This window comes from Orcinus orca, chromosome 4 (assembly GCF_937001465.1).
Source record: "Orcinus orca chromosome 4, mOrcOrc1.1, whole genome shotgun sequence".
Lineage (NCBI taxonomy): Eukaryota > Metazoa > Chordata > Mammalia > Artiodactyla > Delphinidae > Orcinus > Orcinus orca.
The window spans coordinates 153,288,060-153,315,326 of NC_064562.1; the positions used below are offsets into that span (position 1 = coordinate 153,288,060).

Below are 27,267 nucleotides of genomic sequence, written 5' to 3' on the forward strand. Positions count from 1 at the left end.
CTGAGGTTAAGATTCTGCTCGTTTAGGGATTCCAGGGCCTGGACTTGGGGTTCTGCTCCAAGGATGACCTCTTACTTGCTGACTTCTGGGTCAGCACATGACCAAGCAACTTTCTTGCACACATACTGTCACAAAATACACCAAACACGAGGCAGACAGGATCACACACCTTGGGCAAGGGTGGGGGGTGATACTGATCCAAAAGAGCAAATGAATGCACACACGAGATACCTGGTTCAAACTGGTTTATTTCCGCCTGTAACACTAGCAGAGGAGAGTCCAAAACAGACTGACATACATGGATATAGTTTAAGTGTAACAAAGAAGATTTGAACTATGTACACGGAGGGAGGGAAAGGATTTTTCTTATCAACCTTTTCCTGTTTTGCAACTTCTGAACAGTAGAAACTAAACATTTTTTCCCAACTTAAGTTAGTATGAAGGAATACAACTTTTACGATCAACCATTTGTCCTTAAGCATAAAACGTGAGAAATTTTGGCTGCGGTTGTCTTGGCTCCTGAAGTCCGGGTATTGTCAGAACATAAGAAAAGAGATTCCATGAAGCCCAGAAGGAACTTAATGGCAACGATGTCCAATCGAAGGGCAGACACGCTGCACACCACGCAGATGACAACTGATGTCGGCCCTCCTCGACTCCAAGTAGAAAGCAGTACTTTCATCAAACGAACCGGAAGTGAGCCAAACAGTTAAAAAGTCAGAATGAAGAATGAAACAATTCTTTTCACATAGAGGAGGGATACTCCTTCAGCCCCATTTAAAGTGAATTCTGTGCTGAGTCCCTGCTCCTCCAGAAGGAGAAACTGAAGGTCAGTTATTGCTAGCAAAGCCAGAGGTGGCCCCTTTTCCACCTCGAAGATGTTTCACACGAAAAGGCTGTTGGTTTGGCTTGAAGGCCTCGGAGGAAGGAGGGGTACAGAGGTGGAGGCAAGCCCTGTGCAGCAGGGGGCAGTTCAGGTCAGCTCGGGCCACCTTCTGCCTCCTTGAGACCAGAGGCTTTTACCCACGTGGAGTCGAGCAGAGGGTGTTATCTGGGCCCCTGGGGAGGAGAGGCCACCGTACTTTGCCAACCAAAACCTAAGGAGCAATCAAAGCCCAAAGGATCAAAGCCCAGTGGCCAGAAGAGCAGCTTCGGAAATGAATGTCAATTGCAGGGGTGGGGGGTGCCCAGCTCAAGTCTGGAGAGCCGAGGTCTTTGAAACGCAGGTCAGCTGTGACTTGGGCAACAGCATGGACACGGGTGGCTAATAAGGCCACAATTACTGCCACCACCGCCCAGGGTCTATGCTTGAGTAGACATGAGGCAGTGGGAACTGAGGACCGGAGGGCACGTGGTAAACAAAGGATGGATTTTTATCAGAAAAGAGAGGATACTCGACGACGTGCCTGCCCCACTGACCTTGCACAGCCTGCACCAGGTGAACTCGGGCATGGGTAAGGTTCCTGAGAACAGGTGGTGAACCAGACGGGGCGAGACAGGCACTGCTCTGTAGGCAACATGAGGCCTCTGAAGGACACTAATAGTGCTACATCTCCTGGGCTGCTGAAAAGTAGGCAAAGAACAGGCTTTATTGCACATTTCGTTCTTAGAAAACTGGGGATTGCCCTGCAGAGGTCCTTGTGATCTGCAGGAACCCGACATCAATGCAGATGGAATCACGGGTGACCTCTGAAACTCAAGGGAAGAAAAAAAAGTCCAGTGGTTGGTCTTTCCGGGGCCATGCTTGCACCTGGGATCCTCAGGCCAGATGGACCCTTGTCTGGCTTGGTCACTGTGGTGGGCAGATGCCTGGGAGGAGGTAGCGTGCCCAGGAGAGCTGGGTGGACCTGTTTGCTCTCCGACCGGGGCCAGCCCTCGACACACTGCCAGCAGGAAGCTGGGGCAAACTTTCCAAATGGGGAAAACTTCTTGGCAACGTGCAGGTTCCGGAAAGAGGCTGGAACCACGATTCTCAATTCCAACGGGCCTGACTCCCTCTCTCCTTCCCTGGAACCAGACCACCCAGAGGAGCAGATGTAGACCCTGGGCTGGGAGGGCCCTGGGCCCAGCTCCACAGCATCAGACTAGAGGTAACAAAAGGATCAAAGACGGGGTGGGAAACGAGAGCAGTTTACATTACAGATGCTGATTCTGAAATAGTCTTTCTGAGCTCAAGAAACTGGCGGCAGATAGCCCACGTAAGGCCGTAGAGAACCCAGTCAGGCTCTGTCTGTCCATCCGTCCCCCGAGCAGCCCAGCACTTCATATATAAATGGGGTGGTACCGCTTGTGGCTGATCTTTTTCCTGCAAGTTGGGCAAGTGTTAGCATTCTTAAGGGAATCACGGAGGCACTGGCTACAGAAGACGTGGCCACATTCTGTAGAAACAATGAGACGTCCATTCTGCACAATCTAGAAAACATAAAAAAGAACAGGCTTCATGTCTGGCCTTGTACCAGAGCAGCGGGAGCCCCCAGAGAATCCACTCCCGCCCCGTCTCTAAGATGCCGAATGAGAGGAGGGGGCCAAGGGCTGCAGCAGGAAAAGCAGGGAGATGGTCTGAAGAACTAAAGATGCTGCTCTGTAGGCTCAGGCAAGTATGAGCGGTGTCTCTGAAGCCGAGAGCAGAGGCAGCAGCCAGTCTCTGGCAGCGACAGCCCAAGGGGGTTTGACGAACCTCCAGGCACCCAGTGGGGCAGTGCCCTAGGGCCTGGGGCCACAGTGAACACTGGCAGCTTCCAATTAGGCCAGGTAGGGAATACACAGGACTGATGCACAGGGCAGCCCAGAGTTCAAGACTGTAGGGCTCCCCCTTCACAGAGGTACCCTCCCCCTTCACAGAGGTGTGCCAAGCCATGTGCCAACCCAAGTGTGACTGCAAAACAGAGGCATCAAAAGCCCACCCAGTGAGGAGTGCTCTCTCATCTAATTCTTTCACTGAAGCAGTTTGAGAACCAGAATCAGGGAAGACACAGCTAAGTTTGCTTACCTCCGAGTACCCGTCCATGCAGATGGGACAACTGACAGTACCAGAGGGCCTAAAATCACAGTGCTCATGTCAGTTCCTCAGCAAACGCAAACATCAATTACTCTTAAGTGGCTTCATGTAAGCAGCCCACATCCCCTCACAAAAGCCTCCTCTGACCCTGCCTTAGCACAGGCACCCGGGACACTTACAAGATGGCCAGCTGTCCCGATGGGGGGTAGGGGAGGCTATGAGAAAGGGGAGGAAAGAGATGGGGGCAAGAGAAGGCACAAGCAACTGGAGTCGCCCTGTCCCCGCCCCGCACCTCTGGCCTATGCTCCCTCAGAGCCCCCTTCCAGCCTCCCTGTCTGGGGCAGGGGCTGCGCCTAGCACCTCCTTCCTCCAAGGAGTCCTGCTGCAGAAGGCCGGGGGCCGCTGGGTCTGTTCTCCACCCAGGTGGCGGGGCTTTGCCTTCAGCCTGGAGCTATTCACACCCGCCCAGCCAGTGCCTGGCACGCCCTGGTCACAGTGGGAACAGCTGAGCCCAGCTCCAGATCCACCTGCCACCCAGATGCTACAACAAGCCCTTCTTGAGCCCAGGGCTGAAGGTCAGTGTCTCTAATACCCTTCTTCCTGCCCCAACCTCTCCACTGAAATATGGAGAGGAAGGAAGAGGATCCTCACTCCAGGGACGATGGGGTCCCACGGATCCAGAAGCTTCCCGGCAGAGAGCCTGTCCCCAGCACGGCAGCAGCAGAGCAGCGGGCACGCTGGTACCTGAGTCCGGTAGCGGCCTCCTCCCGGGCATTTCTGGGGGTGTGGGTGGTCACATACACGTCCTTGTCCCTGGGCAGCTCCTCGTCATCACTGCTCAGCACACAGCTGTCGGCGTGCTCCTGGCGCAGCCTCCTGCCGTTCCTCCTTGGCCGCCTCCTTTCTGAGATGTGAGCCCACGTTCAGAGCAGGGCCTCCCAGTTCTACCACCCTCACCACCCACCCTCCTTTCGGACTGGGAAAAGGCCAGTCCCAGCTGCACGGAGACCACCCTCCCATCTTCCCAAGAGAAGAAGCCCCCACCCCTGCTGCGTGCAGATGCCCAGGGGGACGTCTCCTCAGCAGGAAGGGGACTGACTGCAGGCGTGAGCAGCAGCATCCCGGGAGTGTTCCCACACCTACAGAGCTGGCAAGGCCCGAGGCCCTGCCACCGCACCCTCGTCAGTCCTCTACCCAAACCCAAGGAAGGAGAGGAAACCACTCACCTTCAACAATCTTTGAAAAAGGAGAAAAACAAAAGAGAAATACACAATTAATTTGACATAAAATATTCTGTATTCTTTTAAACTCTTAAAACAATAAAATTGAAGCATTTGTTTCAAATGCAAAATCCTCGGGAGCAGCAAAGCCTCCCAGCAGCTGACACACTGCGCCCCAGCCTGCAGGTGTTTAGTGAGTCTCTGGGAGCTGCGTGACCTGGGGAAGTTCCATACCCTCAGGAACTGCCAACTTCCTCTTCTGAAAAACAGCGCCCCCTCGCTGCTGTGAGAACTAAGTGAGATCACAACGATGCCACAGGGCACCAGTGGCCTGAAGCTCCCAACCAGCTCCACCCGTTCTCCTTGTCTTCACTCCACGTGGGCTACTGCCGGAGACGGAGCCTTTACTGGCAGAAGGGTTTGCAGTGCTTAATACTTTATTAAAAATAATTAAACAGCTGAAGTAGGCCATGCAGGGACTACGGAGAGTAGCATACACCAAGGACTGAGATCAATCCAATCCTGTGTTCGAGGCCTACAGAAAGAGCTAGTGAGAACCTGACAAGCCCATCGCCTGACTACAGGCACACCTGTGCTTTGCTTTACTGCGCTTCACAGATACCGCGTTTCGTACAAATTAAAGGTTTGTGGCAACCCTGTGTCAATCAAGTCTATTGGTACCATTTTTCCAACATCATTTGCTCACTTCGTGTCTGTGTCACTTTTCAGTAATTCTCACAATATGTCAAACTTGTTCATCATTATTATATTCGCTATGGCTATATGTGATCGGTGATTTCTGATGTTACTACTGTAATTGTTTTGGGCACCGTGAACCTCACCCATACAAGGCGATGAATTTAATTGATAAATGTGTGTTCTGACTGCTCCACAGAACAACTCTTTCATGACTCCCTCCCTCTTTTTGAGCCTCCCTACTCCCTACACACAACAATATTGAAATTAGGCCAATTAATAATCCTACAGTAGGGACTTCCCTGGTGGTCTAGTGGTTGGGACTCTGCCCTCCCAAAGCAGGGGGCCCGGGTTCGATCCCTGGTCAGGGAACTAAAGCCTGCATGCTGCAACTAAAACAGCCCGCGTGCCGCAACTAAGACCCAGCACAGCCAAATAAATAAATGAATAAATAAATATTAAAAAATATATATCCTACAATAACCTCTAAGTCTTCATATGAAAGGAAGAGCTGCACATGTCTCACTTTAAATCAAAACCTAGAAATGATTAAGGTTACTGAGGAAGGCATGTCAAGCTGAGACAGGCCTAGAGCCAGGCCTCTTGCGCCAGTTAGCCCAGTCGTGAAACGCAAAGGAAAAGCTCTTGAAGGAAATTAAAGTGCTACTCCAGTGCACACACAATGATAAGAAAGTGGAACAGCCTTATTGCTGATGTGTAGAAAGTTCGAGTGGTCTGGATAGAAGATCAAACCAGCCACAACATTCTCTTAAGCTGAAGCCTAATCAGAGAAAGGCCCTAACTCTCTTCAATTCTATGAAGGCTGAGAGAGGTGAGGAAGCTGCAGAAGAAAAGTCTGAAGCCAGCAGAGGTTGGCTCATGAGGCTGAAGGAAAAAAACCGTCTCCATAACACCATATTGCAAAGGTAAGGCAGCAAGTGCTGGTGTAGAAGCTGCAGCAAGTTATCCAAAATATCCAGCTAAGATCATTAATGAAGGTGGCTACAGAGATTTTCAATGTAGACAACAGCCGCTATTGGAAGAAGATACCATCTAGGACCTTCATAGCTAGAGAGGAGAAGTCAGTGCCTGGCTTCAAAGCTTCAAAGGACAGGCTGACTCTCTCCTTAGCTGGTGACTTTAAGTTGAGGCCTTTTAAGTGCTCATTTACCATTCCAAAAGTCCTAGAGCCCTTAAGAATGGTGCTAAATCTACTCTGCCTGTGCTCTATAAATGAAACAACAAAGCCTGAATGACAGCACATCTGTTTACAAAATCGTTTACTGAATATTTTAAACTACTGAGACATACTGCTCAGAAAAAAAGATTTCTTTCACAATATTACTGCTCACTGACACAGTGCACCTGGTCAGCCAAGCGCTCTGATGGAGACGGACAATGAGATCAGTGATGTTTCCAGGCCTGCTAACACAGCATCCATCCTGCAGCCCATGGATCAAGGAGTCATTTCAACTTTCAAGTCTAATAATTTAAGAAATATATTTTGTAAGGATAGCTGCCATAGACAGTAATTTCTCTCATGGATCCAGGCAAAGTAAACTAAAAACCTTCTGGAAGGGGTTCACCATTCTAGATGCCATTAGGAACATTTGTGATTTCACGGGTGAGGAATTTGGAAGAAGTTGATTCCAACCCTATCAGATGACTTTGAGGGATTCAAGACTTCAGTGGAGGAAGAAACTGCGTATGTGGTAGAAAAAGCAAGAGAACTAGAATTAGAAGTGGAGCCTGAAGATGTGACTGAACTGCTGTAATCTCAAAGTAAAACATGAACAGATGAGGAGTTGCTCCATACGGATGAGAAAGTGGTTTCTTGAGATGGAAGCTACTCCTGGTGAAGATGCTGTGAAGACTGTTGAAATAACAGAAAAGAATTAGAATACCACATAAACTTAGTTGATAAAGCAGCAGCAGGGTTTGAAAGAAATTCTGCTATGGGTAAAATACTGTCAAACAGCATTGCTGCTACAGAGAAACTGTTCATGAAAGGAAGAGTTGATTAATACAGCAAACTTCATCGCTGTCTTCTTTGAAGAAATTCTCACAGGGCCCCCAGCCTTCAGCAGCCACCGCCCTGATCAGGCAGCAGCATCAACATCGAGGCCAGACCCTCCACCTGCAAAGAGATTACAACCTGCTGAAGGCTCAGATGATGGTTAGCACTTAGCAATAAAGTACTTTTAAATTAAGGAAGGCAAGGGCTTCCCTGCTGGCACAGTGGTTGGGAGTCCGCCTGCCGATGCGGGGGATGCGGGTTCGTGCCCCGGTCCGGGAGGATCCCACATGCCGCGGAGCGGCTGGGCCCATGAGCCACAGCCGCTGAGCCTGCGCGCCCGGAGCCTCTGCTCCGCGACGGGAGAGGCCACAGCAGTGAGAGGCCCGCGTACCGCAAAAAAAAAAAAAAAAAAAAAAAAAATTAAGGAAGGCAAATTGTCATAATGTGCGATTGCACACTTAATGGACTGCAGTATAGCACAAACAACTTTTTTACATGCACTGAGAGACGCAATGGTTTGCTGTGTCTTGCTTTACTCACTTTACTATGGTGGTCTGGAACTGAGCCCACCATCTCCAAGGTGTGCCTGTACTCAGAACTTGTTAAGATTCTTTTCTGCAACAGTTTCAAACCTGGCAAGTCAGCGCTCTCACTGAGCTACTACCTGTCTGTCTACACCATCACCAGCAGCACCCCTTTTCCCTCTCGCTTGTGTGTGTGATCAGCTACTTCAGGAGAGCTCTCAGGATTGCTGTTGAAAGCCCTGCTGCCACCTCTCCTTGGCTGCCCCCGTGTTCAGGGGCACAGAGGCTGACCCTTTCTGGCACGCCATCCTGCCCCGCAGAGATGGGAAGCTCAACTCTATTCCAACTCCCTTGCAGTGGGGATTCTAGACACGAACTAAATTCCCTCAGTGAGATACACTCATGCTATTTGGAGGGCAGAAGGGTAGAGGACAATTTCAGCTGCTGTAGGTGGACACAGATGCGGGGATCAAGAGGCAGTCGTGGCCGAGGCTGCAATGTCCAAAGCCCAGGTCTGTCCTCCCAAGCAAGAAGACACAGTAGCATTTCCTTGAGCCCAAAGAGATTAGTACAGGTGGTAGCTGCCCCCTCCCATCCTTCTGCTTGGAGCAGAGGTAGCAGATCCCATGGTGCGTCAAGGCTGAGATGTCCGGAGTTATTCCTAGACACCTGCTCCTCCAGCCTTTACAACACCACGAAGCAACTCCTCCCGTGTATTTTTTTTAATTAATAAATTAATTAATTTATTTTTGGCCGTGTTGGGTCTTCATTGCTGTGTGCGGGCTTTCTCCAGTTGCGGCGAGCAGGGGCTACTCTCCGTTGCCGTGCGCGGGCTTCTCATTGCGGCGGCTTCTCTTGTCGTGGAACACGGGCTCTAGGCACGCAGGCTTCAGTAGTTGTGGCACACAGTCTCAGTAGTTGTGGCTCACGGGCTCAGCAGTTGTGGCTTGCGGGCTCTACAGCGCAGGATCAGAAGTTGTGGCGCACAGGCTTAGTTGTTCCCGCGGCATGTGGCATTCTTTGCGGACCAGGGATCAAACCCGTGTCCCTTGCACTGGCAGGTGGATTTTTAACCACTGCCCACTGCCACCAGGGAAGTCCCCCTCCCATGTATTAAAATCCATTTCTGCTCCAGAATAAGTAGAGCGGATTTCGGTTTCTCCAGCCTCAACCCTGCCAAATACAAATGGCCATCACAGGAAGGAAGAAGGTCTGAGCATAAAGATCTTCATTTTGCAGATGAGAAGCCACTGAAGACACTTCCCCTTCCCCCCAGAAGAAGCTGGAAAGTGTGACTATGAAACTGGCGACAGTCAACTTCATCACCAGGACCATGAACTGGAAGACAAGCTTGGGCTGGCAGAAGGTGCTGTTCATATGAAGTCTATAAGGGGAGCTCTGAAGTTAGCCAAGAGCAGAAGGAAATTCTGCTGTGGGCAGGGAAGACCCCAGTTTTCCTCCACTCCAACACTGCTTTTACTGCCCTTTGCCAAGAAGGACCACTGGCCAGGTGTGGAATGTGACGCCCCTGGGTCCCAGGCCACCAGAATGTGGCAACCAGGTCTCCACAGGCTCTTGTGAGCCAGACCCAGCTCGCCTCTTGGCAGTGCCAAGCTGAGGCCGGACCTGAACACTGAGCCCCCAGGAAAGTCCCAAGGCCCAGGATGCTGCTGGCACAACGGCAGGTGCTCCATACTTAACTACTAGGTAAATGAATACACGGTGGCCAGAGAGCCTCCTTCACTGGTGATGACTCTGTCCCCATCCACGTTCAATGGAAGAACAGCTCAGAGATGAGGCTTCTTGCCCAAAGGGCAGAAAAGAATGGCACCACAGCCTGGCCTCCAAGCTCCATGACTTCCGGTGACCCGGAGCCACCTCCTAGCTGATGGAGGTGAGATACTATCACTGGTATTCCCTCCACCCAGCAGCCAAGTCGCAACAAATCAAGAACTCTGGACTTGCCTGGTGGCGCAGTGGTTAAGAATCCACCTGCCAATGCAGGGGACACGGGTTTGAGCCCTGGTCCAGGAAGATCCCACATGCCACAGAGCAACTAAGCCCGTGTGCCACAGTACTGAGCCTGCGCTCTAGAGCCCGCAAGCCACAACTACTGAGCCCACGTGCTCTAGAGCCCGCAGGCCCAACTACTGAAGCTTGCGCGCCTCGAGCCCGTGCTCTCCAACAAAAGAAGCCACTGCAATGAGAAGCCCGCACACCGCAACAAAGAGTAGCCCCTGCTCGCCGCAACTAGAGAAAGCCCTTGCGCAGCAGCGAAGACCCAACGCAGCCAAAACAAAAACAAACAAACAAACAAAGAATCAAGAACTCTGCAGGTGCTCTGGAATGTCCCTTCCCCGTGGTCATAGCCCTGCAGGTAACAAAGTGCTTACCTAGCACAAGAGACAGGTGGGGAAAAGCACTGGGGCTTCAGAAATGTTTACTCCAGGAGTAAACAGATGCAAATAGGAATAATACCAGCTCTTGGACCTCTCATCTGGCTGAGAGGCCTTTCAAAGAAACAAAATACCAAATGGAAACAATTCCCCAGTCCCCTAGTATGTACAGCCAAATCAACACTGTGAAAAACTGGCTCAAGCTCAGACCACACATTCCACCCCACCTTCAGCCTGGCTTCTCTTTCCTGACTCTAGAATAAACTACAGGCAGTGTGTCAGAGACAAACACGTGGAGACACGTGGAGCATGAACAACCCACAGCAGCACCGGCGCCGCCTGCCTCCACACCCGGGCACACTGACTCCATGTCAGGCACCCAGAACCCCGGTGGGCTTCTGAAGCACAAGTGAGCCTCAACCCCTGCAAACAGCGACACCCGTGTCACAGACTCCTGGTCAGTGGGGCAGGATAAGCCTTTCTTCTTCTACTAGTGGACGAAACGCTTGGCATTCTTAGGGCTACAGCAACATGCTGGGGTTAAACAACAGAATGGAACCAAGTAGCAGGGTCCCTGGGGTCCTCTGCAGGCAAGCTGACCTCTGGCATTCCCAAGAAAGCTCACCCAGCTGGGAGCTCAGAGAGCCGCTTGCTCTAAGTGACCTTCCTAGGCAGCACGGCACATCATTCCACTGGAAGGAACAGCCACACGCAACCACCGTGCCCACGAAGGATACGCCTCACATCCAACAGGTGCTCGCATCACACAATTACAGAGTACTTTTACTGTAGCACTGCCACGAGCACCAGGAAGACTGTGCTGACGTGAACATCCCAGTCGAGTGAGCAATCATGTCAGATTCCACGGACAACTGTTTCACTTCCCCAATTCTGGGATATGATGTCTGGGCTCTTCTTCCTTCATATATAATTACACTGGTTCATTCACTCATTCTAGCAGTCACTGTGTACCTCTCATGCCCTTTACTATTCCCAGCCAGAGACGGACCAGGCTCTGTCCCTGCCTGTAAGGCTTCACCAAGCAGACCCTTTCAACAGTCTCATACATCATAAACCAGGTGAGGTACAGAGTATAACACAAATAGCTCTATACATTAGTACACTATGGGAAGAGAACAAAAAAAGATTCCAGGAAAACCAACCTGACTTTAAAAGAAACAATCTTTTGAAATTCGATGAAGGAAAATAGTCCAAGCAAGTCCCATTTTTAATAACTTTCCCCTGGAAGACTCAGTTTCTTAACGAGAGGAGTGAGTCTCTTTTCCATCACTGCATGACTTCCAGCTGGAACAGAGACTGGCATACTGCAAATGCTCATGAAAAGTGGTCTGAAAATTTTAATTCATCTATCAAACCAGATAAGAAAGCAGAAGGATGGGACTTCCCTGGTGGCACAGTGGTTAAGAATCCGCCTGCTAATGCAGGGGACACAGGTTTGAGCCCTGGTCCGGGAAGATCCCACATGCCGCGGAGCAACTAAGCCCGTGTGCCACAAATACTGAGGCCACGTGCTGGAACTACTGAAGCCTGCACACCTATAGCCTGTGCTCTGCAACAAGAGAAGCCACCACAATAAGAAGCCCATGCACCGCAAAAAAGAGTAGCCCCCGCTCGCCACAACTAGAGAATGCCCATGCACAGCAACGAAGACCCAACACAGCCAAAATTAAATAAATAAATTAATTAAAATAATGAAAAAGGAAAGAGAGCAGAAGGATGGAAAACAAGCAGAGACTTCCAATAAATGGCAGGCTGGTATTTCCATCCATTTTTCCACTGAAAACAACCAAAAACAAGATAAAACATACATATTTTTAAATAAAGAGGTATCAAAAAAAGAGAAGAATTCGGTCAACAGTATAGGGAATACAGTAACCCAGAGGGAAAAAAAGCACAGAGAATTCTTAAAAAATTGAAGCCTACTTTTGAAAGCCCCACAGAGAAACCAAAGCCCAGGCAGGAACCATGGGGGCAGGTTATCTAGTGAAGGCCAGCCATCGGGGGCAAGCCAGGCTTAAAGCAAGACCCAGTAAGTATCAAAGAACTGACATACAGAATGTTATTTTCTGACCAATACTGCAAGCAATCAATAACAAAAAGAAAGTACCCATATATTTGGAAGTTAAAAAATATAAATTTGATAAATATGTTGAATTAAATGTAAAGTACCAGTAACATAATTTGTAAGATATAGCTAAAGACAGTATAATCTTTAATGCATTTATTGGAAAAGAAATGATGAAAATTAGAAAAACAGCAAAATAAACTCAAACAAAGAAAGGAATAATCAATGAATGAAAAACTTACAAGAGAAAGGATCCACAAAGCTAAAAGTTGGTTCTTTGAAAGATCTAATAAAGCTCTGGTGATACTAATCTAAAAAAATAGAAAACACAAATAACCAGTATCAGAAATGAAAAAGGAGACATCACTATAGATTCCACAGAACACAAGACATTATGAACAAATTTATGCAAATAAAAGTGAAAACTTTAGATGACATCAACAAATTCCTAAAAAATGTAATTACCAAACCCTATTAAAACTCTAGGTTATGTACTTCACTGTCAAGTTCTAACAAACATTCATGGAAGAAATAGTCCAATCTTACAAAATCTTCTGTGGAACGGAAAAAAAGGTGTCCAACTCACTTTGTAAAGATACCAATATGCTGATACCAGAACTCTATAAGGAAAAATTACAGACCACCAATCTTACTCATAAAAACAGAGGCAAAATTATATATGAAACATTAGCAAACCAAATCTAGCAACATAAAAAGATAATGCCATGACCACAATGCTTAAGTGGTTTAACACTAGAAGCAGGGGGAAAAGCAACATTAGATGAAATTGTTAAATTTCGACATTGATTCAAGATGAAACTTATAGCCAAACAGGAAATAGAGAAACTTTTCCACTCTGGTAAAGGATATAAACAAATCGAAAAAACTTACAGCAGAAGTCTTATTTAATGGTGGACTCTGAAAAGACTCTTTCAGATTTAGAATGAAACAAGAATGTCAATGACTGTCACCATTTTTATTCAGCCAGTGTTGAATTTTCTAGCCAGTGTGTTAAGGCCAAGGAAAAAAAAAAGGAAAATAGAGAAGAACCAAAACTTGTTCTGTGTACACAGAAATTCAAAGATTTACAGATTAAAGGCTTCCCTGGTGGCGCAGCAGTTAAAAATCCACCTGCCAGTGCAGGATACATGGGTTCGAGCCCTGGTCTGGGAAGATCCCACATGCTGCGGAGCAACTAAGCCCGTGTGCCACAACTACTGAGCCTGCACTCTAGAGGCCGCAAGCCACAACTACTGAGCCCGCGGGCCACAACTACTGAAGCCTGCACACCTATAGCCTGTGCTCTGCAACAAGAGAAGCCGCCTCAATGAGAAGCCCGCGCACCGCAACAAAAGAGTAGCCCCCGCTCACCGCAGAGAAAGCCCGCACACAGCAACAAAGACCCAATGCAGCCAAAAATAAATAAATAAAAATAAATTAAAAAAAAAGATTTACAGATTAAGAACTGTTGTACTAAAAAAAAGAAAAACCAATTGCATTTCTTTATATTAGCAAATAATAAAAACAAAAAAGTGAAAATTTTAAACACCATTTTTTTATAGCATCCTAAAATACTATGTACCTAGAAATAAATCTTCTAACAAAAGACTTGCAAAATCACTCCAGGGAATATTATAAATCCATACACAAAGGGCTTTCCTGGTGGCGCAGTGGTTAAGAATCCGCCTGCCAATGCAGGGGACACGGGTTCCAGCCCTGGTCTGGGAAGATCCCACATGCCGCAAAGCAACTAAGCCCACGTGCCACGACTACTGAGCCTGCGCTCTAGAGCCCGCGAGCCACAACTACTGAAGCCCGCGTGCCTACAGCCCGTGCTCTGCAACAAGAGAAGTCACTGCAATGAGAAGCCCGCGCACCGCAACGAAGATCCAATGCAGCCAAAAATAAATAAAAATAATTAAAAAAAAAAAAACATACACAAAACTCATATAGATTATAGACCTAAATGTGAAACGCAAAACAGTAAAACTTTTGGAGTAGAGGAACATATTTTTATGGTATGGGATTTTCATCAACAAATTGATAAGTTGAACTGTATTAAAATTAAGAACCTCTGTACATAAACCAAAAAGAGAAAAGACAAGCCTCTGAGTAGCAGATTCAAAACACAACTAATGGCAGGCTCATATTTAGAACTTATAAAGAATTCCTAAAAAATGAGACAAGGTCGACAATCACACAGAAAAATGAGTAGAAAAAAAGACTCAAGTGTTTAAAAAAAAAGATTGCAACAGGCAATTCGCCAAAGAGGAAAATGAAACACCACTAAACATGAAAAGATGTTAAACCCCACCACTGATGGGAAAACACACATTAAAACCATGTGGGATACTCTAGACAACACCAGACTGGCTAAAGGTTACAGTGGCAGTGAGATGTGGAAGAACCTCCAACACTGGTGGGAGCGTAAACTGGTACATCCTCTCTGGAAAACAGCTTGTCACTATCTAGTGACAATCAAAGATATACATACCCTAGGACCCAGCAGTGACGGCCTTTTTTGGGTACGCAATGCCAAAAATAAGTTAAATTTTGAGGGAAAATATTAAAGCAGAGATGTACAAGGTCTCATTGCACCTTACAGCTTTTAAGACTTCTCCTAATTCATCAGGGGTTTAGGATTCCTTAGAGTTAGAATAACACAGCCTGTGTAGTTTCTCATCCAGTCTTAAGAGGGTTCACAAGAGTTCTAACGTTGTCCCTGGATCCTGGGATGTAAAAGATGCAGAGCTACTCCCAGGTGATATTCAGGTGGTACACTTATGCCTGTCCCCCTGCATTGTGGCCGAACTGGTAAGATTACCCCAATTTGGGAAACGATATATTTATTCATTTCATACTCTCCTGTAGGCGGGGCCTGAGGTAACCCTAAACTTGTAATTCCTCTAATAGATGCTCCTTGATAAGCTAATAATACTATTAGGTTTTCCAAGTAGATCTGCTTTAGAGAGTGAGAATTTCAGTCTCAGGTATACTTCTCACTGTAAATTTTAAAACTGGCATTTGGATTTATTAAACACCAATAAAGAATGAAGGATGATTAGAATAAGGGGTGCTATTAAGTCCAAAACAATTATTCCATGTCTGGGGCCACTGAGGCCATGGGAAGGTAAGTCCTCCGACCAAACTGGCCAGTGCCTCTGGGACAAGAAGCGAGGACTCCTTCTCAAGTTAGCCTCCCCTTCACCTATCCACCTGCCCCTGGCTATCCACCCACTCCCAGGGCAGCTCCCCCAACTCTAGCATTCCCATCCTGGTGTCTCTCAATGACTCTCCACACCCAGAGAAACAGGAAGAAGGCTGGAAAGCTCAGAAAAGAAGCCCATGTAGGGAGGGCAGACTGGCCATCAAAACAAAACCAAGGCGTAAAAGGGGACATGATGACATGGGTCTGGCACCCAACAGAAGCCAATCCTTGTCTCCTTGAGGGCAGAAAATGCGGTCTTGTGAGCAGAATCCCGGCCATCTCCCAGGGCCTGGCACACTGCAGGTGGACACTGAATACTGGAGAAATTAAGGACTAGCAGCACTTTGAAGTGTTAATCAGCAACTGGGCTGAGGCTCCAGCCACGGTACCAAATCAAGCTACCTTTCCAGAACCTGCGGGAGCCCGCAGGGAGCAGCAGCAAAGCTGTATGTGTGGGCTTGGCTAAAAAGTTCATTCGGGTACTTTCCCATTAGATGTCACGGAAAATCCGGAACGAACTTTTCAGCCAACCCAATATGTGTGTACCTTAGAACAGCGGTCCCAGCCTTTTTGGAACCAGGGACCGGTTTTGTGGAAGACAATTTTTCTGCACACCAGTGGCGGGGTGGCGGGTGGCAGGTGGCAGGCTCAGGCGGTGATGCGAGTGATGGGGAGCCCCAGATGAAGCTTTGCTCACTGGCTGCTCACCTCCAGCTCTGCGGTCTGGTTCCTAACAGGCCGCGGCCCAGTACCGGTCTGCGGCCCAGGGGTTGGGGACCCCTGCCCTAGCAACCACACTAATCAGGCCCTAAACCTGCTCAGGCTTATCTCAGAAAGTTCCGACTGGTCTCCAGGGAAATTACTGCCTCCTGTTTGGGGGCCACAGTCTCCCCTGAGCATTCATCCAAAATCTGCTGGGGACGGTCTGATGACGCAGCAAGGGCAGCTGCCTCGCCTTTGGGATGGGGGGAGGGGAGGAATGAGAGGGAAGGACACACCACAGGACAGCCCAGCAGTTTCAGACTGACCAGTGTCTAAATCTCTTAATTTGTCAAGACGTTCCCTGTCCTCGCTCTTTTCTCCTTTTAAAGTCTTGAAGCTTCTCAGTGCAACCCTAGTCTACGGTTCTAAGCACAGCCAGGACAGCCCCAAGGCCAAGGGGAAGACTCAGCTCCTAGCAACCCCACTCGCCCCACCAAACCGCAGCCCTCAGCAGCACCTGCCCCTACTGGCCCAAGACCGTCCAGGGTGTCACCACCTCCACTCCACACAACTGCACACTGCATCAAAAGGCACTGCAGAAGCATCCCAAGAGGCCAGTATGTCCTCAGGATGTGGGTCTGTGGGCTGACCAGACTCCCAGACCCACACACAGCTATGCGCCCCTGACCTGTGGAGCCAGGCTGCCAGAACCACTTCTCCACCTGTCCCCTGACCAGACCAGGTCTCCTTCCTGAGGGCCGCACAGGGGCAGGCATGCTCCCTGTGGGAAGGGGCACAAGCAGCCTCCCAGGTGCCACCCTCCCTGGAGGCACGACACAACCAAGGCATCAGGTGGCAATGCAGGGGGCCTGCATCCTCCAAGGCAGCTGCTTCTGGGACTCGAGAGATTTCCCACTGGCAGTGCTGAGCAAATATCCCCATTCCCACCAGCCGCGAGGGTGTAAACTCACATTTACTCAGCTTTACTGGGCACCACGTTAGGTGCCAGGCACTCACATACAGGATCTCTTTTAATCCTCACAACACTCTATTGACATGGATGGCATTATCAGCATCTTATGGACAAAGTGAATGAGGCTAAGTAACTTGCCAAGGTCACACAGCTGGTGTTAAGCGTAGAATCGGGGACCAAAGAGAGATCGGGCCTCAGAGTTCTCCCCAAAAGCCTTTATGGCCAGCTATGTAAAGGACAGGATCGCACAGATTTACTAATGTGATTAATTTAAGCAATAATGTCGCAACAAATGACTTTCCTGAAACATTTTCCATCTTGAGCACCAGTCACTGAAAGCATGCCTTCTTTAGCCCAAGCTGTAGCCTGTGACCAAGGCCTTCAGACGTGCAGGCCAGGGGCCCACAGCCAAGAAAGGGCAATCCTCACGCTCCAGCACTTACCACGACAGAGTCGCTGTGAGTCAGGTCGACGACCACAGGCTCTAAAGATTCACAGGTGAGGTCCACTATTTCATCTCCAGCTTCAAAATAAAGCATTTGAACAAGCTTTAGGAGGAAAGTAAAGGACTACTGCTCTAAGCTTCATTATTAATATGATTACAAACAGAGCACAGTCTCATACCAAACTAAAGTCCCTGAAGTACAGAAGTAACGGGGTGACAGGCAATGAATACTCTTCCAGAATTCTGCCGTGAGTAACAGGGTATGGGCTTTACAAATACACCATCCTGTGTGTGTCTGTGCACACGCACACGTCTCCCCGTGTCCTCACACTGCCACACAGCTAGGCCTCCGTGCCCCGCACCTGCTCAGCTCATTCACAGGGGAGAGGCAGCAACTTACCTGAGGTGGGATGGGGGTGCACATCTGGGGAAGGGACCAAGCATGCTCAGCTTGGGCTTTGGGATGGATCTGTCTGAAACCTCTGCTCCCCTCAGACCTCCGGTCATGCTTAGCTCTGCACCTTCATCAGTTACGTTTTAAACTCCATTTGGCTCTAAAGTGCTTCCCACTTGGGTGGACAACAAGCGTTTATTACTGGTCCCCTAGAACCCCAACCCACGCAGATGGGTTGAGCCTGTTCTGCAACTTGCCTTTGAGCCCTAGAGGACAGTGCACTGTCTACCTGAGCACAGGACAAGGGGGGGAAAGGCACGTGCCAAACGGTCACCAGCGCTTACATGCAGCAGGCAGAAAAGAGGGGCAGAGTACAACTTCCATTTATATAAACTGAAACAAGACTTACAACCATGTTTGTTTCTATTATTATTAACATTAAAAAGTAAGAGGGAAGAACTTTTAGAAATAATGTTTGTTTAATACTCAGGGAAAGTGACTTGTAATACATTTAACATATTCAAACTTGTTTTGTTCTCATGTATTAAACAGTTTCACAGGAATAAAAACCACAATACATCAAAGCCGTCCAACGTAATTTATACAAAATGACTTCATTCTTTTTAAAGAATAGTCCATATATGGACATACCATAATTTACAGAACCGCTCTCTTTCTGATGGACACAATTTTTGGCTCCTACAAATAAAAACGGTATTCCAACGGGCAGCTTGTGCATACAGCCCTGCACATGGGTGTAAGACTGACTGAGGACGAGCAGTGCTGCAGTGGAAAGCAGTGGATCTCGGCCAGGTTGGAGATTCCACTTGTGGGTTCAGGGTCCCAAATGAGGAGCCTCCTGCACCTGCCTCTCCTGCAGGGTGGCAGAATTCAGACACCAGGGCATCAGCTTTGGGGTGGAGGGGAGGACGGCCCAGGGCTGTGAATTTATGTTAGAAGTGAAGCTCAGAGACCACAGAGACAATACAGAGAACTTCACTCCCCTGAAGGGCCCATGAAATCTACAGACAAGCTGCCTGCTTCTCTTCTAATGTCAGTTTTCAGGCATCGTAATTATAAAAACAACCTTACTACCTGCAGAGCTGAGGCACTTGATTCAGGCCATCTGCCACTCCCGAGGCAGGAAGAAGGGGGAAAAGCCAATCTGGCCTCTGCCTGCACCAAACTCCCAACACACCCAGCTCTGCCAACAAGTCTGCCTGCTGGGGCAATTTTTTGTCTTAATGAAGGAGAGAGGAAGAAAGCTGAGTACTTCCCGAGGCCAAGTAAGTTGAGGCACAGTTTCAAAGAGAAAAGGTGGACCCACGGCAGTCTCCACTCCATGCTGCACACCCCTGAAAGGCTGGACGGTGAGCCCAGCTGAGTGGCCGTTTCTAAACCTGTGGAGTCTCAGGGCAACCAAGGGGGCAGCTCTTGCTCACCTTAGCTTTTTTAAGTTGCGAACGGTAGGCAAGTCTGAGACTGTAGGTCTTATAAATACACTGATATAAGCTAAACCTCGTATAGTGTTACGTGACAAGCACTGTTCTACGTGTCCTGTGTCATTGACTCATTTCAGTGCTATGATAACTCTACACAGCAGCTACTGCATATATATGCACAGCATTATCCCCCGTTTCAGATGAGGAAACTTAAGCCTGAGTTACAGGTTGTGTAACTTGCACAAGGCCCGTGGCTGGTAGGTGGCATGTTGGGCATATGTGCTCACTCATGCCCAGTGTCACTGGCAATCTTACCGCTTTCCACAAGTTCTATGGGTTCTGCCTCCAGGGCCATCTCAGGGGGGGAGGATGCTTCTCGAGTTCGCTTCTGGGCTTGTCTAGAATTTACTGTTCCTCCACGACGCTTTCTCTGAGGGTATCGGGGGAAAAAGAAACAGTTACATAAGCTCCTGACCAGTAAGATTTCAGCCAAAAGAATAAAAAGATCAACTCATTAAGAAGAACAGGGGCTTCCCTGGTGGCGCAGTGGCTGAGAGTCCGCCTGCCGATGCAGGGGACACGGGTTCGTGCCCCGGTCCGGGAAGATCCCACGTGCTGCGGAACGGCTGAGCCTGCGCGTCTGGAGCCTGTGCTCCGCAACGGGAGAGGCCACGACAGTGAGAGGCCCGCGTACCGCAAAAAAAAATTAAAAAAGTAAAAAAAAAGAAGAAGAAGAATAGGAGGCCAGTGAGCAGACCTGAGGTCGGGGTCCTTTCAAAACTTGAGATTCTAGAACACTGAATGTTTATAGAGAGAAATCATCCAGAACATATAGTGAATACAAATTCTATAAAGTAAAATTTCTGTTATAAAGACTATTGGTCTGTCTAAAGTACATGACACATAACTCTATGGAAGCCTCTGGTCCAGGTTGGGATTTGGCCAGAAACCCCTTCTTTTAACCAAAAGTTACAGACCTATTTTCCTTGGATTTGTATTTGGCCTTACTGAGCCCCTTCTGTTTTTCAGCCCAAAGCCCTTCAGTTTCCCAGGTTTCTATTCACTGTGAAAAGTGGGTCTTTCTTTGGGAAAGGTTTCTGGCCTCTAACCTTTTAGGATACTATCAAGTTGTAGTTTACACCCTAATAATCACCCGCCACAGCTCCAAGAACCAAAGTTTTATTTTTTTTTCTTGTGATGAGAACTTTAAAAAAAATTTTTTCATTGTAGTTGATTTACAATGTTGTGCAGTTTCTGCTATACAGCAAAGTGAATTAGTTACACATATACACATATCCATAAAGACCATTACAAAGTGCTGAGTAGAGTTCCCTGTGCTGTACAGTAGGTACTCTAAGAACCAAAGTCTTTAAAAGGCTGTTCCCAGGGGCTGCCCGAGAGACATGCCTCTGGAAGGTCTGAGCTGTTAACCAGCCTATCTGCAGCCCAGACCCCCTGACCAGCCTTTCTTCCACGTCCTTGAGCTGGTTTACCAATACGCTCCAGCATTTCTGGCCTGGCTGGGGCCTGGCTGGTCCCGAAACACAAGTTGAGAACCCGCCCCCTGCCATCTTCCTCAAGAGACAGAACCTCCCAAGTGACCCGCAGCCTCATCACTCCCACCCTGTACGGCCCCACCCAAACCTAGCTCCCTGTGTTTCGGTGCTTCTTCTCTCCCCTGGCCTGTCCCACTCCTCACTGGCACCGGGCCTGCTCTGCTTCACACTGGGCGATGTGGGGCAGTTACTTCACTACTAAGTCTGAACTTCCTCACCAGTACCAGACTCGCAGAGCTCTCCTAAGGATGAGGCGACATACCATATGTACAGTACTGAGTGCTGTTAGAAGATAGCATTACTACCCTAGTTCCTTACACGTCTTACTAGGCATCCTATCCCTGGAAATGCTGGAGGACAGGCAAGTGTCCATGAGATGTGCACAAGACTCGGGAACATCCATCACCCAGCCCAACTCTCTGGCAACAGAGAGAAGCCTGATTCCGTTTGTGTTCTGACTCTCTTATCAAATGGCAGCTTGAGAAGTTTCGGAAATGTAGCTGGGTTGAGCAACTCCCACGGATCTAAGGAACAGGGAAGCATCCCCAGGAAGTCCCAGAGGCAAGCGACAGCAGCTGTTCCAAACGGTCCAGTGAGGAGCTGCTCTGTCCCTCCAGGGAGCTGGCATGAGTCCATTACCTGGTGTTTATATGAGTTTCCCCAGCAGCTACCAGGTTACTTAGGGCTCCTTAACTTTTACCCCATTCTCTTTGAAGTTGCCCTTGTATCTTCCATCCTCTGAAAAGGACCAAATCTGTCTTAGCAGACACTGCTAAACAGAACCCTTCATGCCCCAACCTGTGCAGCTTTTCCAATGAGGGAGGTTAAGAAGTAGTCACAGGTCCTGGCCAAAGTCCAGGTGCTGAAGCCTAAAAGCCCCGTCGTGGTCACTGTAGTAATGTGTCCTGCCAGCACTCACCCCCGCCCCCACCAACAGCAGTCCTTTCCTGGTTGCTCTTTCAGCCGCTCCCTGCCCTTCACCTGGCACCCTTCCCAGCCTGGATGACCCATCCCTTCCCTTCTTCACTCAGCCAGTTCTTACACAGCTTTCAGGAACCTACTCACTGTGAGCTCCACCATGAGGACGTTCCTCATGCCCTCCGGCTGACCATCTCATGACCCCCCACCCCAAGCCTCCAGAACCCCCACTCCACCTCCTCTTCCACCTGCACTCCCCGAGGGCAGGGAGGAGGTGGCTGTTAGCACAGGGCCAGGCTCAAGAAACCCTAGAATATGGGAAAAGACTTCGCCCCCTCTGCCTTCCTATTACTCTTGTCACGCTCTCCTGCTTTTTAATAGCAGAGCCCTCACAGCTTCCAGTTAAAACCGACCATCCAATCACCACCACACAAGTTATTCACACCACTCTGAGGAAATTTTAACCAAATTCTTCACACACTCTTATAAGAGGCTACACTGCTCAGTCTGTTCAGGTCCTGCCTGGGCAGAGCGTGGGCTTCAGAGGTGAGGTGCCCAGGCTTAGGAGGTTTCCCTAAGGTGAACTGTGGTGGCAACCTGCAGATACGGGACCAAGATGGGAGGTCACCTGCCCTTTAAAAAGATAGCTCCAGCGAAACAAAGGCCCTTTTGTGTATGAACTTCAACAGTGGGTCTGGAACACAGTGGGGGCCAGGAGTGGTCAGAAGGGATGGGCCAAGGGGAGGGGGTGGGGGTCGGTGAACAGAGTCTACAGGATTTCTACCACTGTTTCTATCACCCTGGGAACCGTTTTTTCAGCCTTATCCTGCACCCCCCACCCAACACCATTCACAGCACTTCTGGAACCTGGAAAAAGAGTATGGGTTTCACATCTGGTCCACCTGACGTGAATGCACTATCTCAGAAAACAGCTGTTTTGAGTTTAGATCATATGAGCAGCCCTGTTAGTAGGGAGTAAAGTGGGGAGGGGGACCTTCAGGCACTCTCCGGACTCAAGGGGCTCCAGGTGACATCTGGGTTACACCAAACCAGAGCTGCCCCTGCAGTCTGATAAAAGCTCTAAACAGGAGTTACAATGACTTACCAACTTTGGTCACTGACCCTAAGAAAACTCACCAAGGATTATTACCGCTACCGATGCTCACATTGGACCAAGAACTACACAGGGAAAAGAAATAGAAGGAAAAACGGAAGATTGGGCTGTAAATAATTAAATAAACCAGAGCCCTAATACTTCTGGGACACTGACAGCTGCTCTGGAGGTATAAAACTTCAAAACCCTCAACCATCCTCAGCCTTCTGTCTTTAGGGCACCACCCAAAACACTGGACTCTGACCTAAGACAAGCAGGTTGGTGTAACTACCAGAAGGTCCTGTACACACTCCTGTAAGAACTAGGGTTACTTAGAAACACCTTTATGGTACTCTCATTAGGGTACACAAGGGATGAAGTAATTGTTTAGCCTGAAAAAATAAAATTCATGAACTTACAAAACTCACCGTACTCATTGTGCTCTGTGGTTCCAACCTATAGAGAAGAAGGTGATCTATACCAAGATTTGCAGAGAAGCTGAATGCCTCAACCTCTCATACCTGCTCATTACTCATCCTCTGGCTAGCATAGGAATTTGTAGCCAAACAGACTTCCAGTATCTTCAAGCCCTGAAAAACAAAGATTATCAAGTTGATAAATGCTGCCCCCTGCATCATCGACAGCAAAGCTCAGTTCAATCATTTACTGGTCTTTTCTGTCAGCTGCGTGCTTTGCTGAACACTTAATGCAATTTATGTCCTTAATCCATGTTCTTCTTAGGAAGTAAGCATTCTTGTAAAATACAGGACTACCTGACCCCACAGCCTGCAGTTGGAAACATTATGCCACCTCTTGCCCTCCTTTCTGGCCGTTGAAACCCCCACAGATTCTCCTCAGCCCATGGCACCCTCCCTGCCTGTCTGGACTTGCCCCTGTGAGGCCCAGTTGAAAGATAGGCTCTGGCCTTTGTCCAAGCTTGTGCCCACCCCCGCCCCACCAGGCTGTGCTAGGAGACAGTGCAAATGGCAGGGCCCCAGCCAGCTGCTGGTCATTGCATGATTCGTTCTGGTTAAACCCAGGCAGCCAGCATGGTGATGTTCTGTGACCTGCTGAGGGAGCAGGCAGAGGGGACAGAGCCCTGGTGTCTCAGTTAGTAAGGAGAAATCCTGAGCCCTCTCGCGCAATCTGAGCAGATGCGGCTTGCCTCACTCAGGCTTAGCAAAGCAGCTACTGTGCCATTACTTTGACCGTGCGAGGCTAGGGACCCAGAGCTCACAGCCTTCAGTTCCTAGCTTCCCAGGATACAGTGACCGTGCCTCACTGCACATGCTCTGAGGATCCCTGCCGACTGGGAGGGTGGGTGATGCTGAAGCCCCCTCCCATCTTGAATCCTCTCTGGAGTAATGAGGAGAAGATCAATAACAAATGGAAACCCCTCCACCCCACAAAACAAACAAACAAACAAACAAAACCAAAACAAAAGAACACCCTCCTGCACAGTCCTGTACTAGCTTCTGGGAAAAGACAAGAGAATCAGAACTGCTTACACGTGACCTCACCAACACCTAGCAACCAGGAAGGAACAGAGCTTCCTAGGCCAGTCCAGAGCCCAGAGCCTCGGCCTATTCCCAATGACTGGGAACTGTTGCTCTCTGGAGGAGCTGATAATTTAGGGGAGCAGATGAGAGCCACCAACCCTGATCCACCCTGTGTGCCCAGCTGAGACTTCTGTCACTGGCAACACGAGTAGACAAAAACCTAGAAACTGTGAATTGGGAAGCCAAGCAGGTTCCAGGAAGAGCAGAGAAGGCAGCAGATGCGGAGGCTACTGGAGAATGAGAGGCCCTTGCATTCACTCAGGGCCCACTGGAAGGTGACAACTAACCACGATATATCAGTGTTCAGGGATGTAGTGGATAAAGCAGCAAATGAGAAGCAAAAACGTGAAGCCAGGAGTCAGGGTGTAACCCGTGTAGAAGGGCTTCTAGTGGGGGAGGGCCTGAGCTCAGGGCAAGGCTGAGGGACCAGAGCAGAGTCAAAGCAAGGAGAAGGCTCTGGTCACCTGGTCCTGGGTGATAGTGGCTTGGACGTCAGGCTCACCTGGAGGGCTTGTTAAACTAGATTCTGATTCAGCAGGTCTGGGATGGGGCTCAAAACTCTGCACTCCTAGGCAATTCTGACGGTTCTGCTCCAGAGGCTACAACATGGGAACCCAATGGCCTAGGACAATGGCCTCGGAGCTGGGGAGAACTAGTCGTATCTGAGCGAAATTAATGCAGGACCACTCTCAAACCCATCTTTCTTCTCATCTCCAGTGCCGCTACCTCCTCCAAACGACTGCCCATCTCCTGGTATCCTTCTACCCTACTGCCAACGCGTCACTCTAAAACATACAGCCGACCCCCACAGCCTTTCCCTGGTTCCCCATCACGTCCTAACTCCTAAGCATTGCCTGTGGAGGCAAACTGGCCTTACAGTTAGAGCACTTCTCCAGAGCCAGACAGCTTGGACAGGGGTCAGGCTTCCATAACCCCTACTTGTGACCTCGGGCGAAACACTGAACTTCTCTGTGCCTTACTTCCTTATCTATAGAACAAGATAGCACCCACCTCAATGGTTCTGTGAGGATTACAGGAGTTAATGCAAAGAGCACTTGGACCAGTGGGCACAGTTTTAAAGGCTCAAGGACTGTGGGTGGGTATCACTGACTTGTTCTGCCAGCACCAGCCTTGCAGTCTCTCCAAATGTACCGCCCACTGAACAGCTCTACCCCTTTGCTCAAGCCCTAAAGTGCTGTGCGACACTGCACCCAATCCAGCTTTAAAAAAGAACCCAGGACTGCACATCTCCCCACCTCATTCACTTATCAGTATGGCTCCTTCCCCGGAATACAGCGATGAATAAATCCAGCCACCAGCTCCTACCTGGGGGTGGCTGCTGGCAGGCAGCTCAGCTGTGGTAACTGGGGCATATGAGCCAGGTGCAAAAGAAACCAGGAGGACAAGGAGAGGCCAGAGGAGGTTTGCCAGGAGAAGACACATTAAAGGGACTGCCCAGATAGCCTCATCCAGCAGAGAGCAGACATCAGAAGCAACAAAAACTACAATCCTGCAGCCTGTGGAACAAAAACCTCATTCACAGAAGACAGACAAGATGAAAAGGCAGAGGGCTATGTACCAGATTAAGGAACAAGATAAAACCCCACAAAAACAACTAAATGAAGTGGAGATACGCAACCTTCCAGAAAAAGAATTCAGTATAATGATAGTGAAAATGATCCAGGATCTCAGAAAAAGCATGGAGGCAAAGATCGAGAGGATGCAAGAAATGTTTAACAAAGACCTATAAGAATTAAAGACCAAACAAACAAGAGATGGACAATACAATAACTAAAATGAAAAATACACTACAAGGAATCAATCACAGAATAACTGAGGCAGAAGAACGGATAAGTGACCTGGAAAACAGAATGGTGGAATTCACTGCTGTGGAACAGTATAAAGAAAAAAGAATGAAAAGAAATCAAGACAGCCTAAGAGACCTCTGGGACAACATTAAACACAACAACATTCGCAGTATAGGGGTCCCAGAAGGTGAAGAGAGAGAAAGGACCTGAGAAAATATTTGAAGAGATTATAGTTGAAAACTTCCCTGACATGGGAAAGGAAGTAGCCACCCAAGTCCAGGAAGCTCAGAGAGTCCCAGGCAGGATAAACCCAAGGAAAAACATGCCGAGACACATAGCAATCAAACTGACAAAAATTAAAGACAAAGAAAAATTACTGAAAGCAACAAAGCAAAAACAACAAGTAACATACAAGGGAACTCCCATAAGGTTAAGAGCTGATTTCTCAGCAGAAACTCTACAAGCCCGAAGGGAGGGGCATGACATATTTAAAGTGATAAAAGGGAAGAATCTACAACCAAGATTACTCTACCAGGCAAGGATCTCATTCAGATTCGATGGAGAAATCAAAGCTTTACAGACAAGTAAAAGCTAAGAGAGGGCTTCCCTGGTGGTGCAGTGGTTAAGAATCCGCCTGCCAATGCAGGGGACACGGGTTCGTGCCCTGGTCCGGGAAGATCCCACATGCCACGGAGCGGCTAGGCCCGTGAGCCATGGCTGCTGAGCCTGCGCGTCTGGAGCCTGTGCTCCGCAACGGGAGAGGCCACAACAGTGAGAGGCCCGTGTACCGCAAAAAAAAAAAAAAAAAAAAAAGCTAAGAGAATTCAGTACCACCAAACCAGCTCTACAACAAATGCTAAAGGAACTTCTCTAACTGGGAAACACAAGAGAAGAAAAGGACCTACACAAGCAAACCCATAACAATTAAGAAAATGGTAACAGGAACATACCTAGCAATAATTACCCTAAACGTGAATGGATTAAATGCTCCAACCAAAAGACACAGGCTCGCTGAATGGATACAAAAACAAGACCCAAATATATGCTGTCTACAAGAGACCCACTTCAGACCTAGGGACACAGACAGACTGAAAGTTGAGGGGATGGAAAAAGATATTCCATGCAAATGGAAATCACAACAAAGCTGGAATAGCAATACTCATATCAGATAAAACAGACTTTAAAATAAAAAATGTTACAAGAAACAAAGAAAGACACTACATAATGATGAA

The 27,267-nt window shown here is 48.6% G+C and overlaps 1 protein-coding gene across 4 annotated transcripts in view; it reads right to left on the reverse strand.

Annotated features, from left to right (window-relative positions):
• Nucleotides 1–230: 230 nt before the first annotated feature.
• The window catches only part of RNF4 (ring finger protein 4), a 42,955-nt gene continuing 15,918 nt past the window's right edge, over nucleotides 231–27,267 (reverse strand). For 2 of the 4 annotated variants that reach the window (XM_049708821.1, XM_049708822.1), the window contains exons 2-7: nucleotides 23,097–23,258; nucleotides 19,417–19,531; nucleotides 17,250–17,343; nucleotides 3,743–3,898; nucleotides 2,990–3,038; nucleotides 231–2,412 (exon numbers count right to left, since the gene is read on the reverse strand). In XM_049708821.1, coding sequence (XP_049564778.1) covers nucleotides 2,263–2,412; nucleotides 2,990–3,038; nucleotides 3,743–3,898; nucleotides 17,250–17,343; nucleotides 19,417–19,531; nucleotides 23,097–23,105 — 573 coding nt within the window. In that variant the 5' untranslated portion in view covers nucleotides 23,106–23,258 and the 3' untranslated portion in view covers nucleotides 231–2,262. Of the gene's footprint in view, nucleotides 2,413–2,989; nucleotides 3,039–3,742; nucleotides 3,903–4,224; nucleotides 4,235–17,249; nucleotides 17,344–19,416; nucleotides 19,532–23,096; nucleotides 23,259–27,267 lie in introns of all 4 variants that reach the window. The other 2 variants (XM_012531346.3, XM_049708823.1) reach the window with 2 other exon arrangements.